Here is a 20,622-nt window from a genome sequence, read left to right as displayed (position 1 = left end):
TGGTAAGAAATAATCATATGAATTTCTCTCATTTCAGTTTTCTGATTCAAGCAACAACAGGTTGAGAATCACACATGGAGACAAATGTATTTTTTGTAAATTTTTTTTATTAAATAATTATTGGAAATTTGTTACAATACAAATGTATGTACACACAGCCAATGGTCATTCTGTACTGCTATATACACAAATTACATTATGTACACTCACACCCACACATTCATGGATGCTAACAAGTAACAGTCCCTAACTAACAACTCTCCATCTCACCTCAACAGCTAAAACAAAGGCACAAACTTCTAACACACACACACACACACACACACACACACACACACACACACACTGTACAAACCTAACAACTCACATAGTCAAGAAACTACAACTGCATCTTAGTGTTTACATTTCCACGATCCCCACAGTCACCTGCCAGACAAAACATTCCTGCCACTCTCACATCTCCCACTCCTACACTTCCTCAGACACCCATTGGTCCTTTATCCATACTGATACTTGATTCACCTGATGTAGTTCTGCTCTTGGTTTTCTCTCATATCAGCAGAGAACTAAGTAAAAACAATAATTTTCCCCCATTACATATAAATGTCTTCCCTACATAATCTGGAATAACATTAACACCACAAAATATGCTCACCTACGAATTCTATATAAAACTTGGCAGTTGTGTCGTTATAACTTGCAAGGAAACAGAGACAAAATTGAGATACTAAGACACTGGGAAGCATCACTACAAATCTGGAAGATAAGCAGAAGGGGCCACACAAGATATTAGGAGCTGAAGGACGAGTGTGTATGTGAATAAACTGACTCAAACAGACCATATAGCAAGTTTATCCTTAGTATTAAAAGTATCAGATGTGTGTACAAGTGTGTGGTGCTTTGTCTGGGCTACCTTGTGTGGGATTGCTGGCCTGGTATATGAATACATAGAGATTAAATGTACTGTGTGAATTTTTGTAGTGTACTAGCAGTAGATGTCCCTGAGGCTGTCTGGTAGAATAGTCCTAAGCTCCTCAGGAAGGTCACAGGTAAGCTCAGGCTTTCCCACAAGGTTTTTGTTGTGTATGTTGAGAGCCAAGGATTTTGGCTGATCAAGTCAAAGAAGAGAGTAAGAGTAAAGTTGGAAGGTATAGATAAATCATTCTTCCATAGTCTCTCCTGTGTTAATATAGAGTTGGTGGTTCTCCCTGGTCCTTTTCACAGGGTTTTGTGTTCTATATCTCATGGGAACTCTCTCCCAGATGCAGGACACACACCAATTTCATACAGGAGGGAGGCATTATGAAAATTCCTGCACACACTTGTGGAAACCTGTCACAATTGTTACGTTAGCAAAAATATTCTACATTCACGGCAGTATTTGTGTAAGAAATTGTTTGACATTGTTTGCTGGGTTGATTTGCATATATGTTTGAATAATGAACACACACACACACAACACATTTATCTGTAATTAACATCTGTACTTTCCAGCATATCGTTTATTACAATGCCACCATCATACTAATGAAAGTGGCAAAATGCTGTAATTCTCTCCATTCTTCCAGTAATTTTCAAGTATAAATTCAGACACCTATATCCCACACACACACACACACTACTCAGCTGGCTTGTCCATGGTCCTGAGAAACTTGTAGGTGTCCCTGGAGAAGATGTAGCTGAGTCCTGAGCTGAGTGTTGTAGCTGCTGTCAACCACCTGCCAGGGGAACACAAAAATAATTATTTATCTCTCATTTCAATTAAATTATTTTTTATGCAAGAGGAACACAAGGGCAACAAAAAGAGCTAATGAGGTGCAAGTCTCAAAAGAAAAGTTAAAAGGATCATCCCAAAAAATTAGTGGATAACTGTCTTGAAACTCCCTCTGATGCCTCATGGGAGTGACCACAAAGAACATCAATTCTCCTTATGCTAAACTCTCCCTTCTGCACACCTGGCATGCACCTGGCCTCTACGTCTCTCACACGTGTAATCCTTTATGAGAAATTATCATGACCCCATTCACTACCACACTGCAAGGGATGAGGGAGTAAGAACAGATGAGTTTCATTACACAGATATGGCCCAACTGGATGTCCATCTATGCATATATCAGGGTGGCAATCAAACAGAGGATGGCCTAGACAAAGCACCATAATCTCACATGCACATCATTCACTCTCTTAGACCCATCAACCCATGGTAGAAAGGGACAGTCTAGAGGATCACTGTGCTACATCCTAGGAGCTTAGGCATATCACAGCCAGCCACAACAAAACCACAACAGTAATACTACCAGAGTGCTTTGAAGGCGACATGGTCAGTGAGGGCAAAGATGGGTGCGGCCAGGGCGGCAGTGATGAGGCTCAGCTGGACGGCAGTGTTGAACTTGCTGATGGCTGTCGGGGCAAGACGAGCCGTGGCGTGCGACGCGTCAAAGTAGCGGAAGAGTGTGCGCTGGAGCAACGACCATGATGTCAATCTTTCTCTGTCAGTGTGATTGTTTGCTGCCTACCTATATTCTTTATGTTTTTTTTCATTATCTAAAATCTGTGCACTGAAAAACTGAGAGCAATGTACACAAATTTTTTTATAAGTGAAGGAGGCTGGCTAAGTGCACAAAAAAATAATATATATATATATAAAATGAAAAGCAAATCAATTAATAAAAATAGAATAAAGAAATAGAAATAAAATCAATCAATCAGTCTGCTACTTTGCCACTACTGAAAAACATTAACCAGAGAAATCCAACATGGAGGCACGTTAGCTGAGATGGCAAAGAGTTGATTTCTATGTGTCTGTTCTTGGGCTGCCTATCTGTCTTCTTGGCTTATTTGGTTCATCTTTCTATCCAAACTTTATAACATTTGATGAAAATAGAAGTGACAGATGCTGGAAGGCAAATTTGTCTGTCTGATGGACTGACTGTCTTCCTGTTTGCTGTGTTCTGTACTCTAACTTTGTAACAATAATAACTGAAATAGGAAATGAATATTCTTAAAATCCTGACTATGACATCTAAAACTTAATGGATCTGTCACTGTTTTCTGTCAATCTTCAAATTACCTTATGAATACCTGCTTATCTAACTATCTCTCTCTCACTCTAACACTAACCAGTCACAACTCAGACTTCTTACAACACCTTGCCCAGATAAGCAGTCAGGAATAATAGCAATATTCTTAAAATCCTGACTATGACATCTAAAACTTAATGTATCTGTCACTGTTCTCTGTCAATCTTCAAGTCACCTTATGAATACCTGCCTATCTATCCCTCTCTCTCTCTCTCTCTCTCTCTCTCTCTCTCTCTCTCTCTCTCTCCAACACTAACCAGTCACAACTCAGACCTCCTACAACACCTTGCCTGGATAAGCAGTCAGAGAGAAGTTTGAAGATATGTGATCCTGATCTAATCTTTCCCACTTTTCTTCCTTCAGGCTGACCTTTGTAGCTGTGAACTTAATGAGTGACTAAGCCAAGAAGCATGTGAGCCGCCCCTCTACTCACTGGGGGAGGAAGACTCTTGTAGCGCACGTAGGACGCCCCGCCAACAATGAGCACGTCACGGTAGATGATGAGGCCCGTGAGTGGCACTGTGGGGAGAGAGTGTGTCTGAGATTGAAGATGAAGATAAACCTTGGAAAAATAAGAGAACTGTGGGTGTGTGATTTTAGGATACCTTAAAGAGTGAGCGAGGGAGCTGAGGGCAGGTGTGAGGTGGTTAGGGGAGAGAGAACAGGTATGAGTTGAAGTATCCAAGAGCAAAGTTGGGTAAACATGTAAGAGATGGATGGAGATAAGAGAGAGGGTTGTGAAGAGTAGCCACGTCATTTGATCACACAAAGGAGAAACATCTGTAGATGTAAAAAGATGTTTAAGGAATAATATTCATGCAGAGACCTGAATGCTGAAGAGGTGCAATGACTGAAAGTATGCAATATACTGGTTTGAGAGGGATGCATGAAGTGACAAGATAGGAGGATGACAGCAATGAAAGTGTGTATGAGAGATGAACATCCATGCAAGAAGTATAAATTGTGGAGCAATGAAGTGGGTGAAAAGAAACAAGCTAAGATGGTATGGCCATGTTGAGAGGATAAAAGAGCAAACAGTATGTAAAAGAACACATATACTAAAGAAAATGAAGGTGCAAGTAGCAGAAAAGTATTTTGGAAGATAGGACAGGGTAAAGGAGTATATTTTGTGAAACATGTGTTAGTAGAGGACAAGTGTTTCAACAAGTAAGAAGAAAATGTCTGGATATGGAGGGATGGAGGCTCTTCTGCCATGTCCACCCCCTAATGGATATTATTGTAAGAGGTGCAACACAGAAATAGATAGACAGGTTGTTATTTATCACCAACAAGACTTCTAGACTCACAGGGAATGAGGTCCATGTAGGTGAGGGATAGGAATAGCATGGCCACCAGCACCTTGTCAGCCAGGGGATCCAGGAAGCTGCCTAAGTTTGACGCCTGGCTGGGGAAGGTTCGGGCAATCCATCCATCCAGCTGTGAGTTAAGAATGATTGACTTATTCTGGCACGGTAACTATGCCATATGGCAGTGTGTGCTATGTACTTTATTTTTTTTGGTATGATAAAAGTTAAAACAAAATGCAACACAACAACAGATATTTATATACTGATTCCCTAAGGTGTTTTGTCATGTGGTTCACCAAATTAATCTCAGTTTGACTTCTACAGGAACACATTACAACAGAAGTGAGTGTGTATTGCTGTAGCAGGAAACACTAAGATAAATGTAGCCATTACCACAGCAGTCTACCACTACAGGGATCTGAACACAAATGTTGTGTTGGATAATTAAATCACACACTTCTGCATTTCAGTAACAATACACATATTTACTGAATAAAAATTAAATCACTGACACTAAAAGGCCAAACTAGACCACTCCTTTTACTCTCAATAGTGTCTTGCTAAATTATACACTATGTCTTCACCAGAGAAGTCATACTGGTTGAAAGGGTTAGAATGTCCACATACAGTAAAATCCCTCTCATCCGGCATTCAAGTATCTAGCAGCTTCAAGTATCCGGCACATTTTTCCCCGAGCCTTAAAATCAATAAAAAATCAATGTGTGCTCATAAAATCGATTAAAATTCCCACGCAAGGCATACTTTGTCCCCTCGCCACCAGAGCGCACTGCTTCGCGCCACCCGCGGCCCACTGCACTGTGTTTACTCAGTGACTCAGTCCCGCGTGTGCACTGTTTATCGGCTGACGCCTTCATCATGCCTAAAGTTGTAGAAAAGAGGAAGCGTGTTGTGCTTACACTTAAGCAGCTGATCAGATCAGCTGCTGATTAAGATTAGCTGATCTTTGTTATGGTAAGATGCGTGAGTGTAGGGTGGTGATTGTGGACATAATTTCACTTCTATTCAAGTATCCGGCATGTTGGCGGTCCCATTGATGCCGGATAAGAGGGATTTTACTGTATTACATGGTGAGGCAACACCACCCACCATGTCAGTAGCACCAGCCATGAGGAAAAGCCCCAGTGCCCACTGGTGGTCAGCCACCAGCACCAGGTAGCACAGGTAGGGGGACAGGGCAATGCGACTCACACACAGCAGGTTTGGCACAGTCCAGATGTTTTCACGCTGCAAGAAGACAGACTCGGATGAACAGAATGTATAAAACTACAATGCCCTTATGGAGAAAGAGAAAAATTTGTTAGGTAGTGTGTATTTGCCTTCCACACCTTAAACTGCTGCTTTCTTATGTCACTGAGCTTGCTGTGTGCTGGGAAAAATGGAAGTATTATATGAAACTGTGGCTTTAGTTCTTCTTTAAATGAGAAAATAGAGGACACTTCAAAATTTTGGTATGTAAGAAGAGGTATAAAAAACTGAAGGACCGACCAAACAAGTCTCTTAAACATCACTTGAACCTAAAACTGAGTACTACAGTGTATAATGAATCTGCCATCATCATTACCAAACTGTTACTATTATTATTACTATTACTGTCACTCCTGTTTATCTATATATTTTCCTTATACCTAATTTACTCCTTGTGTGGGTGAGCTGTGCATACCAATATATTATGAAGATGCTACTGATGATATTACTACCACTCTTGTTGATCTACACATATATTTCATTAGCACACACCTGATTTATTGTTTGTAAGGCTAAGTACACCAGCCAATACATTATCAAGATGTTGTTGATGTCAGGAACAATAATTACAGTATACCCTCATTACATCGGACTAATTGGGAGGGAAGCCACCGACGATAAAGTCAAACATCCGATAAAAGCAGCAATGCCACCTTGATCGAGGGGAGGTGAGTGATCAGGAGTGCCACAATCTCTAACAACAACTGCTGCTGTGAGACTAACTCAGACAGATAGTGTGTGGGTGTGGTGTGCACTCACCACCACCTCCACCACCACCCACACTCTCACACCCTCCCTTCCTCACTCACTCACTCCCTCGCTGCCACTGCCACTAAATGGACGTTTCACCTTTGATTTATCAGACCTTTGTCTAATAAATCAGATCGATGGTCTGCAGGACATACATGTCTGTTCAATGCAAAATCTGATATAACAGGGTCTGATATATTAAGGCTTTACTGTATTACCTAACAATTATTATTACTACTATCAATACCACCCTTTCTTATCTATTCATATACCTAATTTACTGCTAAGTTCACCATCTGATAACAATAGGAATAACATGATGATGCCATAATGTAATCTTGAATTTGCTTTTAGATTGTTTTCTTAAGTCACACAATCACTTTTTTTTTCTTCTTTTTTTTAAATTTTGTTGCTGCTAGTCAAAGGTCCTATTACACATATAAAAAGAAAAGAGACTGATTATATTTTGGCAGTCAGACACCTTACAAATCAAACTGTCTACCGCCACCTCTCAGTCTCACCTCCACAATCTCGTCCATCTTCTCCTTCACTTTAGCCCGGGTCTCCTTGAAGTCCTCCAGGAGGTCCTGCCCCGCCTCCTTGATCTTGGTGGACTCCTTCACCTTCACCTGCCATGATGCTAAACTCTGCAGGGCAACAGTGAAGTCAGTTACTCAATAGACACTGACTACTGACTATTGTGACAAGACAAAGTTTTAAAATGATTTGAATGGGTGGTTTTTAAGCATAGGTTAATGTAGCCATATTTTTCAAGGCTACAAGGCTTTAAGGCACTCGTGTCGATGTGTAGTGACTCGCCAATGACAGATGCAGCACAAACCCAACAAAGCAGACAAGGACCAATGAAGGGTTCACTGTCTAACGAACTTTAATAACAACTCCATGGTTGGCTAATGACAGACGCGACACAAGACCTGTAGTGTGAATGTGTGAGTGTGAGGTGCTGTCAAGATTTTGGTGACCCACCGTGGCCTTGTCATGGTCCTCGGAGGTCACCAGCCAGCGGTACACATAGCGCCGCGGGTCTTGAGGCACGCACGAGGCCCGGCTGCCCACAGCTTGCTCTCCACACACCCCCGTCCAGCCGCTGCCCACCCACACTCTGGACGCCTGCACACCCACACCAGGGCTCAGGCTGGCACTGTGTCTGGTCGGCTGGAGGATTCTGTAAATGTTGTGCACAGTCGCGAGGCGAAAATAGCGGCCACCGACAAGCTTCTGCCGCAGAATGGCAGAGGCCATCTTCATTCTAGAGACCCATGGTTTGTTTACTTCCTCAATTTTCTCCTACTCGTCTAGTTATATTTTATTTGACGCATGGGACCATATTTAAACTTTAGAATGTTTTATAATCTAAATTATTATATATTATAGCTTGTCTTTCCAGCTACTTATTGTTTGTCTGTCAATCTCTAACTTGTTATCTAAAAAAAAAGAAAACACATAAATTTTTTGAAAAAAATATCATTGCATAAAATCAGGCGAATATAGTCATTAAATATGAGTAGCATAAATATACAGTGGACGGTTGTAAATAGTTTATAGCCCCGCGGCCTCTGTGAGCGATTGGGAGGGTTTGGGGGCGGGGAGGCTGTGTTTACATTTCAGACGGTGGAGGCAATGTGACAGACTAGCGAGGGTTGAACGATGCACAGTATGTATCACGCAGAGACTATAGACAGTGGAATTTATCTGAACATATCGTAAAGTGCTGAGGTAGAGAATGACATAGTACAGGGACCAGAAAAAATACCGCCCAGATGACGCCAAGGGATGGAGGAAACACTGACAACGTGTCCGGTATCGATTTAGCATCAGCTGAGCTCTGCCACGCCACACTGGCGGCCCACCTGTAGGCCGCCCACTGCTGCCCCGCCGCCCTCAAGGTCACCCAGGCTAGTTGTCGCACCTTACAGGCAAGTATTTCATTTGGTTTCGTCTTCTTCAGTGAGTTTTGGGATTATTATTAATATTATTATTATTTTATTTTTTTCGGAAGTTTTAATTTCAGTGCAGCCAAAAGCTGTCTGTGGTTGTAAGACGCTTCATGTATCAGCTGTTTTTATTTTAGTGACTTATTAGCCTAAGATGATATATTAAAGAATATTTCATTATATACCTTTGTGAATATAATTACAATAATCTGAGCAGGTTTTTTTAATATTTTTTTATGCATTTTCTGATAAAATGTAGATGTGGATTTTAAGCCATATTAAAAAAAACAAAACATAGTAGACATAAATGATGTATAGAAGGCGTAGAAATATAGTAGAACAAATATATAACAATATAGACACAAAACGATACGAAAGAAACGCAAATTTTAAAATGTGTCATTATAATATGTAACAATGATGGCCTGGCAGAAATAGTAACTTATAAACATGTGAGAATATATAGTACTTGTTTGAGAGAGAGAGAGAGAGAGAGAGAGAGAGAGAGAGAGAGAGAGAGAGAGAGAGAGAGAGAGAGAGAGAGAGGAAGTGGACCAAGAGGCCAGGACAAGTAGTTCTACATTAACAGTTTACATGCAGTAGTACATGTTAGAGAATTTTACCAGATTGGAACTGGTGCCCTTTTAGGTATTATATAATTAGAACGAGAGAGAGAGAGAGAGAGAGAGAGAGAGAGAGAGAGAGAGAGAGAGAGAGAGAGAGAGAGAGAGAGAGTTTGTCAGTGGACTCACATCCACCAACAGTAAAGAAAAATAAATAAATGAAATGATGATGATGATGATGATAACGATAATAATAATAATAATGATAATAATAATAAATGAAATAAAAGCTATAAGAAATCAGAACAACAAAGTCCAAACGTCCACCTCACAGGACTGTCTGGACTCTGGACTCAGCTACCCGGCCTGTCTCACCTCGTCTCGCCCTGTCTGCCATCTTTAAACCTAACACTTAAAGGTCCTGCAATAACAACACCTGGGAATGCGCGCTCACCTGTCCGCTAGAGTCACAGGTGCAGGAGGGATAGGTAGGGAAGTTTCTGAGGTTCGCGCATCTGTCTGGGTACTCAGTCTAGCGCGCGACAGGCGGAAATACAGGCTTACTGCAAGTTAACGGGACTCAAGGCCATGTGGTGCTGACATTAAGGTAAGGAACACTTACTAAAGTTGGCTTGTGAATTGCATCTCTTCACTATTTAAACACCTCTCAGTCAACACATTACTACCTCAGAACCTCGTGGTGTTTATTTCCACACTTACACCATTCGTTCCTCACCATACGAGTGGGAAATTAGGTAACGAAAGGTAGACGTGTTAGGTTTTAGAATCCCGCATTGGCAACTCACTTTCGCTGGCTCAGACATACCTTCCCCGTGGCTGTACAGGTGAGGTGAGGCAGGTGAGGCGAGAGCACCGTACAGCCAGCAGCAGTAGTGAGCCAGACGCGTGGTGTGGTGAAGTAAAGGACTGCAAGACGAGCTGCTGTGTTGACTGCTGGGCTGTTCCTTCCTCCTCCTGGCAACATGGGTGCTCCTGATGTGACTGTGGTGAGTGTTGTGTGGTGTTGTGGTGAGTGTTGTGTGGTGTTGTGGTGCGTGTGTGTGTGTGGATTGACTTGGCGTTGCGTTTGTGTGTGTGTGTGTGTGTGTGTGTGTGTTATAGAGGTGAATGTTGGTGTTGTGTTATCGTGTATGTGTTTTTGGTTGACTTTAGGTAGTTTTTGTGTTTAGGTAATGTGTGTTTTGTGTTTTATTTTGCGATAGCTAGATGTGGATGTGGTGAGTGTTGCTTTCCCTTTCCTTGCTTTCCTTCTTGGTTAACTTTCTGTTGCTTCGTCTCTTGTTCCTGTGGTGCGTGTTGTTGGTTTTAGAGGTGAATATATTGAGTTGCTTTTCTTATGGTGTTTTGTCTTTTGGTTACCTTCTCGTAGTTTTTTTTGTGTTGAGGTGATGAGTGGCTTGTTTTGTTGTAGGTTTAGTACACGTTTCTGAATTTTTTACCTCTTCGACTGGCGAGTGTGTTGTTTTTGTTTCGTGATTCACTTAGCCTCGTCTTGTGCTGTGTGTTTTGTTTTGTTATACGCTTAAAGTTCTTGCTTAATTTGACTAATAATGTACGTTCTATGTATGTTTATTATTATTATTATTATTATTATTATTATTATTATTATTATTATTATTATTATTATTTATTTATTTATTTATTTGTTTTTTTGCCATAAACATATCTTGCTTTTAAATTCACTGCAACTTATGTTCCTCTTAAAATTAAGGCAAAGTTTTTCTTCCTTCCGCTGTATTTTGCGTAATGTAGAGCATACATAATTTTTTACATGTATTACATATTCGTTAACACAGCTAAGTATCTTCACTCCGTTCTGAATTTTTGCAATTAAGGAAAACGATAAATTAGAATATCTGTTGTTACATATAGCAGACATCAACATAGGAAAGCTACATTCCGTTCATTACTAGGCTATGAATTCTCTCTCTCTCTCTCTCTCTCTCTCTCTCTCTCTCTCTCTCTCTCTCTCTCTCTCTCTCTCTCTCTCTCTCTCTCTCTCTCTCTCTCTCTCTCTCATAAACCACTGACCCACATTCCTCGTAAGGCCTTGAAAGCTTAAATCCCCGCGTGTCAGTGTGTTAAGGCAGGCAAATACACAGGTGCTTATCTGCGCGTCACCTGTCATGTGTATCGCTATGGCTGTGGAGGAAAGGTGGATGCACAGGTGGTAATCGCGATGTTTATTTCCGTGTTTCCGTATCGTGAACTGTAGGGCGTTGCGCAGGGTAATCATACACGCCCGTTTTCTATTGCTTGCTTGCCTTGCTTGCGTCTTGTATGAGTGTGTTACTGGTAGACATAATGGTTATACTTAAGCCAGTGATTAGAAACGCTTTGCTCTCTCACCACGACTATTTTCAAAGGCCACAGAGATGGTCAGCCGCGATCTCAAGAGCATTTCTCTCCTGCTGATAATGTAGAAATCTTGTTAACCTGACGCTAGAATCATAAAAAAAAAAAACACGCTTAAGTACGGTACCCCTCTCAATACCATCAACCCAGTTACCATGTATTAGTATCAAGCGTTTAGTATGTTTACAGTACGATAATCATACACTAATACTTCACCCCGATATCCATGTATTAATATTAAGTGCTTAGTATGTTTTAAGTACGATAACCCTTCGTCAAAAGCTCAACCAGATACTTACCGTATTAGTATCAAGTGCTTAGTATGCTTAAGTACGATAATCTTTCCCTCAGGGTGTGCGTGGGCCCCGAGACATCCGATGTGCCGCTGTACGACCCCAAGCTGCTGGCGGGGCTGGACTGGGGTGACGTGACGCACATGAAGGGCGGCGTCACCTCCTTGTCGCCTGGGCCCGGGGCTGAGAGTGAGGCCGCTCTGCAAGGGGGACTATGAGAGAGGTGAGGGAATGCTGAGGTGGCGAAGTTGTGATAAGGATGAAGCAGGAATGGGGAGACGATATTGTGTGAAATTTGAGTGGATAAGAGAGAGAGAGAGAGAGAGAGAGAGAGAGAGAGAGAGAGAGAGAGAGAGAGAGAGAGAGAGAGAAGAGAGAGAGAGAGAGAGAGAGAGAGAAGAGAGAGAGATCCACTACTGATAAGATGAATGAGTGGGAAATTGAATGAAGTGTTATGATAATTATAAATGAATAAAAGAGGGAAAAAAATAAGGAAGAGAGAAGAAGAGAAGGGGAAGAAGACAAAATTATGAAATTAAACAATAAAATTCTTCATCTTATTATTCCTCGAACAAATTAATGTTTCTCCCTCTTCTTCTTCCTTCTCCAAGCTTTCCCCAGTAGAGACGAGAGAGAGAGAGAGAGAGAGAGAGAGAGAGAGAGAGAGAGAGAGAGAGAGAGAGAGAGAGAGAGAGAGAGAGAGAGAGAGAGAGACATATGGTGGCAGAGAAATTTAGAAAGATGTTAAGACCACAGAAAAAAAAATATATAGCGAAGTATTCATTCTTTAGGGACGGTCATCTCTGTATGTTTGTTTATTTTTTCCCCTAGCTCAGTGCCCCTCTTAGGTAATGAAGAGCAAGGGCCTTTTAAAATTTCCTCTGTAAGCTCTCTCTCTCTCTCTCTCTCTCTCTCCTCTCTCTCTCTCTCTCTCACTCTCTCTCTCTCTCCTCTCTCTCTAACAGTCGCCCCTCGTCACTTTCAGGTTTTCCTTCAGCTCCTGGCTCAGCTCACCAAGGTTGGGGACATCACCAGGGAGCAGTTTGAAGGTATGTGGCTCATGTACTACCACTCGTCTTATTTGTACAGGCTGACCTTTATAGCAGTGAACTTGTCTCCTTCCTGTCCGTGTGTTACGCAAGAAGCCTCACCTCACCTCACCTCACCTCACCTTGCTTTATGACTTCCTTGTGATACCGTTTCCCCCCTGTTTTTTTTTCGATTATTTTTGCCTATCCTTGGTTATCTTAGTACGTCCGTCTCTCTCTCTCTCTCTCTCTCTCTCTCTCTCTCTCTCTCTCTCTCTCTCTCTCTCTCTCTCTCTCTCTCTCTTTCTGGTAAGGTTTTAAAAGATGTGTTCTATTCGTAAGTGCTTTGTTTTCTCATCAGACCACATGGATGGTTAGTCTAGTTTTTTTATCGCTTTTTTTTTTTATTATTGATGGAAAATACTTGTTCCTTTATCACTAGAATCATGAAGACGCCCTTAAAAACACCAGTAAGTTTAACTAGAACCAGTTAGAAGTGCAGAATCTTTTGCTAAGAACTATTATTGGAACCGCGTGCAATTTCAACTACCATAACCTGTTAAGAGTGAAAAAAAAAAAAAAATAAACTCACTGGAATCACGAAAGCACTCGAAAAAAAAGTAAATAAATTAATAACCTCAACTAGTCTTTGTTTAAAAATGTCAAGCCTTAAACTGTTATTATTATTATTACGAAAACTTCCTTGAACACACGAATAACTCTAACTTCAACCAGTAACTTCAAACCAGAATCTACTGAAAGTGCTAAAACCCCATTAAACTATCACTGGAATCATGAAAACACCCTTGAACACTAGTAACTTCACACTACACCTGTTTAAACGTAGCCAAGATGAAAGGCCGCAACGGAATCACAATGTGTCTCAAAAGGCGAGGAGTGTGGCAAGCCTGGTTTGCATGGAACGGACTAGGCTATATGTGACGCCAAACCTCAGCCCGGGTAGCCACACTCCAGCCAGGCTCCCTCTTCTGAACATGCCACCACACTTACCCTGCTTAGCCTCACCATCCTTAGCCACACTCAATACCCATTCATTCTATACCCATCCACACTCGCTCCTTCGATTCTTTCTCCTACACATTTGAATTCCTCATCATCCATCCTCACTCATCTTACCCACTCCATCACCTTTTCCCACTCACCCAGACCAGCAGAACCCCACCCACGTCACCTCAAATCACTCCACACTCACTTCCCTCTCATTTTACCCACTCTATCACCGTTTTCCCACCCACCAAGACCACTCCATCACACTCACATGAAATCTAATCATTCCACACTTAACTTCCCACTCATCCTAACCTCTCCTTCACTCTCCACTCCTTTCCTTATCCACTCTTCCACAGTACCTGCACGATTTTCAACTTAGGCCTATTGAAGCGGTGAATCTGGTCAGGTTGTGACCTTTCAGTAGAGATATTCAGTGTTTATAAGTAGGAATGTGTGTGTGTGTGTGTGTGTGTGTGTGTGTGTGTGTGTGTGTGTGTGTGTGGTGTTATAGCGAGCAGACTTGTATGGGCTTGTTTGTATATTTGACTAGTTTTTTTTTTTTTTTTGAAGTGTGTGTGTGTGTGTGTGTGTGTGTGTGTGTGTGTGTGTGTGTGTGTGTGTGTGTGTGTGTGTGAGTGTGATGTAACGAGGAGAAGGTAAGAGAGGAACTACTTACGAGTCAGAGAGAGAGAGAGAGAGAGAGAGAGAGAGAGAGAGAGAGAGAGAGAGAGAGAGAGAGAGAGTTGGAGAGGCCCAGGAAGTGTATGGAGGCACGAGAGAGAGAGAGAGAGAGAGAGAGAGAGAGAGAGAGAGAGAGAGAGAGAGAGAGAGAGAGAGAGAGAGAGAGCACTAGACGGTCGCCAAGGTAGACTGGTTTCTTAGGTTTAGCGACTCACTACCGCTTCACACACACACACACACTGACGTGGTAATTCGCTCTCCCAGGAATCCATCTTATCTACAGCTGTGGGAAATGTTACTTCTATTAGGTTCGTCATTGTTACACGCCTCGCTGTCTCACCACAGTGTTTACAGAGGCCACATAGATCGTTATTCGGGTTCTTATGGATGTTTTTTTTTTTCCTTTCCTGATGCAGAATCCTTGAACTCTTTGTATTATCATGAAAACACTTGAAAATACTAATATCTTCCCTTAGAGCCTGTTCAACGTATAAAATCCTTGAATTATGGAAACGTTCTTGAAAATCCCAGTATCTTCCATTAAGAGCCTGTTCAGTGTGTGGAACCCTTGTTGAATTATCATTGGAATCATGAAAACAACCCTTGAAAACCCTAATAACCCCCAATAAAAACCAGTTCAAAGCAGTAGAGAGAAGACCCGGAAACGTTTCACTGACTGCAAACATTTCAGCGGAGCATCTATAAGTGACCCTCAAACACTTTCCCTACCTCAAACACTTTCCCTAGTATGCAATCCTCTCTGTGGCAAGGTTAAAGGCGTGTCAGTGCTCGTCACCAACCATATTTATGAGATCGCTTATGAATTTAATCTCTTGAAATGATAAGGGACTGGAATGTTCATGTAATTAATCTCGTGGAATGATAGGGGCGAGAAAGCTGGTTAATTTGATCTCTCGTAATGTCTATGGGTGCGTGCAACTAACTTGTCACGAGTGACGGATGTTGCCCAATAATTGTGTTTACTTCAGTGTTGCCGCCTTGATTAGTAGAAAATAGAGCATGACACTGCCACCAATCACCACTAACCACACATTCCTGCTGGCGAAGAGAGGAGAGAGAGAGAGAGAGAGAGAGAGAAGAGAGGAGAGAGAGAGAGAGAGAGAGAGAGAGAGAGAGAGAGAGAGAGAGAGAGAGAGAGAGGTACCAGAAGACATCTATAACAAGGGTTCATCTATTTACTCTCTACTAGTGATGTACGTGTGGGAGGAACTGGATAGATATAGAATAAGGCTCTTCTTCCTCTCCTCCTCCTCCTTCTCCTTCTGCTGGTGTCATTGTTCAACCACCACCACCACCACCACCACTACTACTACTACTACTACTACTACTACTACTACTACTACTACTACTACTACTACTACTACTACTAATTATACTACTACTAATAATAATAATAATTTTCTCTTAAAGTCGAAGCCAGGGCTTGTAGTTCGAACAAGTAGGCTGAAAGTGAAGGTTTTAAGCAAGAGAGAGAGAGAGAGAGAGAGAGAGAAGAGAGAGAGAGAGAGAGAGAGAGAGAGAGAGAGAGAGAGAGAGAGACCACCACCACCTGTAACAGCCTGACCGAGAGCGGTTTTTTTTTTTTTTTTCCAGTAAAAAGTTTCCTATAAGTCTTTTGTTCAGGGAAAAGCCGGCAGGTCCGCTATCTTCCATTGTTATACTTTCTATATACAACAATAAATGTATCAGTGGGTGGATGATGGGTGGAAATAGACAGGAAAGTTTCGTACATGACTGGCACGTGACGACTTCTTGCAGCTTCGTTTATTTTCTTATGTTGTTATCAATAAAATTAGTTATAAATCCTAAGTGTCCTTCTGTATGCTGTATTGCGATGCTGTTATTGTTCTTTTATCACGACTATTTTCAAAGGCTACTGAAATAATTAGTCTGGTTTTTTCATAGCTATTTTTCCCATTAGCGATGCATAATCCTCGTTAAACTATCACTTGGAATCACTGAAACATCATTGAAAACCTGTATAACTTCCATTAGAACTTAATACCATAGAATTCTTGAAAAAAAAAAAAACTACGTATATTAAAAATGGTGGTAAACTCCTGAAAATCCTAACAATTCCTCTAAAGCCTGTTAAAAGCGTACAATCCTTGTTAAATTATTAACTGGAAAGATATAAAAAAAAAAAAAAAAAACACCCTTGAAAAACCAATACAGCTTTGAAGTTCACCATAGAGTATAAACGCCCAAATATTAGAGAATACTGCATACGAAAAATCACTGTAACGAAGTATCCTGAATTATCCAGCCTATCATTCTAACATTACAAGAGCAGTTACGGTACATTATTTAAACACACAAAAAAACCTAAGAACACAATAAATTTGCAGTATCGGGCTATCTGAAGGTACTAAATGCATTACTGACGTGTTCTAATCTTGCAGAGCGGTTCGAGACAATGCGGCGGTGTTCTGGCCACTACTACGTGACAGTGGTGGAGGACATGGACCAAGGCAAGGTGATCGCCTCGGCCACCCTCGCCTGTGAACTCAAATTTATCCGCGGTTGTTGCTACGGTGAGTGAGGCTAGGGGGCTGATTGGCTGGAGCTCCCCCCCCCTCTCTCTCTCTCTGATCAAACTTGTTCTTCTTTTTTTTTCTCTATCATCCTCTTTTCTTCCTATTTCTTCATTCATCTATAATCTTTCTTGATTTTGTTTTCCTATTGTTCTTTCCTTCCCCCCTTTTTTTTTTTATGTATTTCATCCTCCCTTCATTAGTTTACTTTCTCTCTCTCTCTCTCTCTCTCTCTCTCTCTCTCTCTCTCTCTCTCTCTCTCTCTCTCTCTCTCTCTCTCTCTCTCTCTCTCTCTCTCTCTCCTGTCACCTCGTCTTTCAGTGGACAATTATTAACACTCGCTATCTTGTGCCACCTGATAACATTAAGACAAGTATTTCACTGTGACGCAATACTCTCTCTCTCTCTCTCTCTCTCTCTCTCTCTCTCTCTCTCTCTCTCTCTCTCTCTCTCTCTATGTGTGTGTGTGTGTGTGTGTGTGTGTGCAATACTTATACAAGAATGACCTAACCAGTACAAGACCCTGCCATAACATTGCATTCTCCCTTCTCCCACGCAGAGAGGCAGGCTGGAGGACGTGGTGGTGAGTGACCAGTATCGCGGGAGGCAGCTGGGCAAACTGTGAGTACTGCAACCCTTACAGTGGCACATTATCTATTTTATCTGTCCATCTGTCCCGACGCCTCGCCCACTCCGTTAACGTCTTCCTTCCATCTCTCCCTATCTGTATATTCACATCCTTTTCAAGTGCTTTGTCTTTACCAGCACCTCTTTCATGTATTTATTTATTTATTTATTTATTTTTTTTTTTTTTACCTTATCTGCTAGTCTTCCAGCTGGCCTTCCTCTCATAACACCTTCCGTTTCATTCACTCGCATTTCCTTTACAGGTTCGTCTCTCTTCATTCTTTGAGTATGGCCAGGCTATCTCAGTGTGTTTCTTTTCACTCATTCCAGCACTGCAGTGATGATACAAAAAATAAAGTTAATGAATAAAGAAGTAAATAGATAGACAAGTGAATAAATAAATGAAAATAATAAGTAAACAGATAAAAAATAAATGAAAATAATAAATAAATAATACAAACCATAAGAAATACAACAAAAATATATGTAACAAATTCTCCGTCATAACAATCCAATCTGTTCTTGTTCTCATATTGCCTTGTTCCCTCGCAGCATCGTCACCACCATCAACCTTCTGGCGCGCCACGTAGGTTGCTACAAGCTTGGCCTCGACTGCAGGGACGACATGAAGAAGTTCTACTCCTCACTAGGCTACGCCAGCGAGCCGGGCAACGACAACACTATGATCATCCGCTTCCCCGCCTCCTGCCCCTCTGCAAACGGCATTCCCTCTGATGCCTCCTGCTCTAACGGCACTCCTACTACTGCTCCTGCTGCTGCTACTACTGCTAGTTCGAATCTCTGAGGGTTGTGAATAGGTGTAGGTGTTCAAATATGCAACGAAATGTGTCATTGTTTTGTATTTTCATAGCCCGTATTCTGAAACACTTCCGCGCCACACCTTCCACTGCTTTCAAAAGGCTTTAGTCGAAGATGCATGGGTTTTTAAAAGCTGTTTCTTTGTTTCTTTTTCTCACTTTTTTACAATGACAGATTAACAAGTATTCTACATAATAAACAGAAGGAACACTCTTGAAAACCCTTCAAGTCATCTCTGTGGCCTTTGAACGTAATCGTGGCGAGAGAGTAAGGCGTTTCTGAATACGGGTGTGATGCGAGGGTTGATCCCAGGTTTAGGGTGCAATAATGTGTGTGCTGTGTGGCCGCATTCTCAAACGTTTCCGCGTATTTTCTCTTTTTAACGGATCCTAGTGGAAGTTTAGATTTTCAGGGGTGTTTTTCACGATTTCAGTAATAGTTTAACAAGGATTTTGCAATGTGAGTGGGAAAAACAGGCATGGAAACCTGCTGGAGAATTATTATTTCTGGCCTGTGATAATACGTAGTCCTGATGAGAGAGCGAAGCGTTTCAAAATACTGGCCTTGGTGTGAATGAAAGTGGAGAGAGAGAGAGAGAGAGAGAGAGAGAGAGAGAGAGAGAGAGAGAGAGAGAGAGAGAGAGAGAGAGAGAGAATACCCGTAGGTTCCTTATCTTTTAACCTGTATGTTTCTTCCAGGAGCTATTCATAAAAAAAAACCTTTCCTTGTTTTCTCCTCTGTATTGTAGTGGACATATCAGCATCTACTTCCATCCTCCTCCTCGTGTGTGTGTGTGTGTGTGTGTGTGTGTGTGTGTGTGTGTGTGTGTGTGTGTGTGTGTGTGTGTGTGTGTGTGTGTGTGTGTGTGTGTGTACATAAAGCTGTGATTTCATGTACATATACATACTTGATATTTAATTTTTTTCTCTCTTTTGAAGTAAAAACGCACTTAAAGACTGAGTTTTATTTACGCCCGTTTTGCGTTTTTTTTTTTTTTCGGAATTTCGATATTACGGTGATACTCCAAAATGCTTGAAGTGAGTAAATGGGAAGCGAGGGGAAGATGGACAGGTTGTGTAAAAGGAGTTAGCTGAAGAAGAGAAGAGAAGCACAACACCCGTGGTTATGTAGCAGGTGTAGTGAGTGATCAAGACAATCGGGAGGATGAGACTCATTTCACACAATTGGTATATTTAGTCTAAACCTGGAAACTAAGCATGGTCCAGAAATGTAAAGTGTAATAATTATAATAGAAAACCACAGAATAATATTTCGAAATTAAATATGTACGTAAATAAAAGTGACGTCATCGGATCTGAGACAGGTCACCTCCAGTCTCGCTTCGTCAATGTTTAACGTCATTTCCAGTGTTTTCCAGGTGTTTCTTCTCTACACTCAGGCGTCTAGATATGAGTAGAAATGGAAAAAAAAATATAAGAGGAAGAGGAAAAAAGAAAGAAGGAATGGAGGAGGAAAAACAAGAAAATGCTAATATACACAGTCTGCCTATCCATTTCTCTTTTGTTTCATATCCAACACTCGAATAAAAACTCAGCAAGTTTATAACACACCACCTCCCTCTTCAAACTCCAAACTGTTTTGTCATCACTTCACTTTCTTCTTTAGGGACTACAGCCATTTATCCTTCACTAATCTTTCACATGTCTTATATACCGCACTTGTTAGTGTGTGTGTGTGTGTGTGTGTGTGTGTGCAGCAATGGCATTGTGCACATGTACATTATATGGATGTTTACTTTTGACAATTTAAGAAAATAAATAAAGTGGGGAAGAGGTGAGAAATATCTAAAATACTCCTGAAAACGTTTACTTTAAGATAGTTCCTCAGCGCCAGAGGGAAGCAACACCAACGTGACCCGCCGAGATTGGGGTGTGTAGTTGCGCGCTGACAGAAGGTAGTGTGACAAAGACTGGAGTGACAGTCGAGCCAGGCTTGCAGCATCACTAATCCTATAACCCCCACACTACCTTACCACAACCCCCCTACACCTCAATATGTCCAACCTGGGGTGCAGCATCACAAATCCCACAGTCCCTCCACACTACCTTCCGACACACCTCCCTGCACCTCCATCTGCCCAGCCAGGGGTGCAGCATCACTAATCACTGTGCCTTCATAAGTAATTTCGCATTTTCTTATTCCTGTAAGTTGTTAAAAGCATAACAAACATTCCACCGTAATTGACAATCCATTCATTCTATCTTAATGTATCTCTCCAACCCTGTCTCAACACTGAGCATTGTCTGGCTAGCCATTCTATGCAAGGTGGCATCAAGTATTGTATTGTTAC

The 20,622-nt window shown here is 41.5% G+C and overlaps 2 protein-coding genes and 1 long non-coding RNA gene across 3 annotated transcripts; 2 read left to right on the top strand and 1 right to left on the bottom strand.

The window, feature by feature from the left end:
* Positions 1-80: 80 nt before the first annotated feature.
* On the bottom strand, positions 81-7,687 carry LOC135115299 (probable cardiolipin synthase (CMP-forming)). Its single transcript, XM_064031903.1, has 7 exons — positions 7,391-7,687; positions 6,925-7,050; positions 5,495-5,632; positions 4,388-4,517; positions 3,514-3,599; positions 2,298-2,458; positions 81-1,718 (listed from the first exon to the last, which is right to left on the bottom strand). Exons 1-7 carry the CDS (start codon positions 7,670-7,672, stop codon positions 1,619-1,621), a joined length of 1,023 nt encoding a protein of 340 aa, XP_063887973.1. The 5' UTR covers positions 7,673-7,687; the 3' UTR covers positions 81-1,618.
* A 5-nt stretch (positions 7,688-7,692) lies between these two features.
* On the top strand, positions 7,693-10,942 carry LOC135115302 (uncharacterized). Its single transcript, XR_010275943.1, has 2 exons — positions 7,693-8,340; positions 9,767-10,942. It is a non-coding gene; the product is annotated as an uncharacterized LOC135115302 (long non-coding RNA).
* Positions 10,943-11,604: 662 nt separating this feature from the next.
* LOC135115301 (probable glucosamine 6-phosphate N-acetyltransferase) lies at positions 11,605-19,265 on the top strand. The gene is given in 6 exon segments (XM_064031906.1): positions 11,605-11,763; positions 11,765-11,814; positions 12,578-12,639; positions 16,734-16,859; positions 17,420-17,486; positions 18,045-19,265. Coding segments are annotated over 6 exon segments (702 nt in total). The 5' UTR covers positions 11,605-11,619; the 3' UTR covers positions 18,298-19,265.
* The last annotated feature ends 1,357 nt before the right edge of the window (positions 19,266-20,622 follow it).

Source organism: Scylla paramamosain, chromosome 29 (genome assembly GCF_035594125.1).
Source record: "Scylla paramamosain isolate STU-SP2022 chromosome 29, ASM3559412v1, whole genome shotgun sequence".
Taxonomy (NCBI): Eukaryota; Metazoa; Arthropoda; class Malacostraca; order Decapoda; family Portunidae; genus Scylla; species Scylla paramamosain.
The sequence above is the reverse complement of the archived record's forward strand: the minus strand, read 5'-3'. Positions and strand labels throughout refer to the sequence as shown.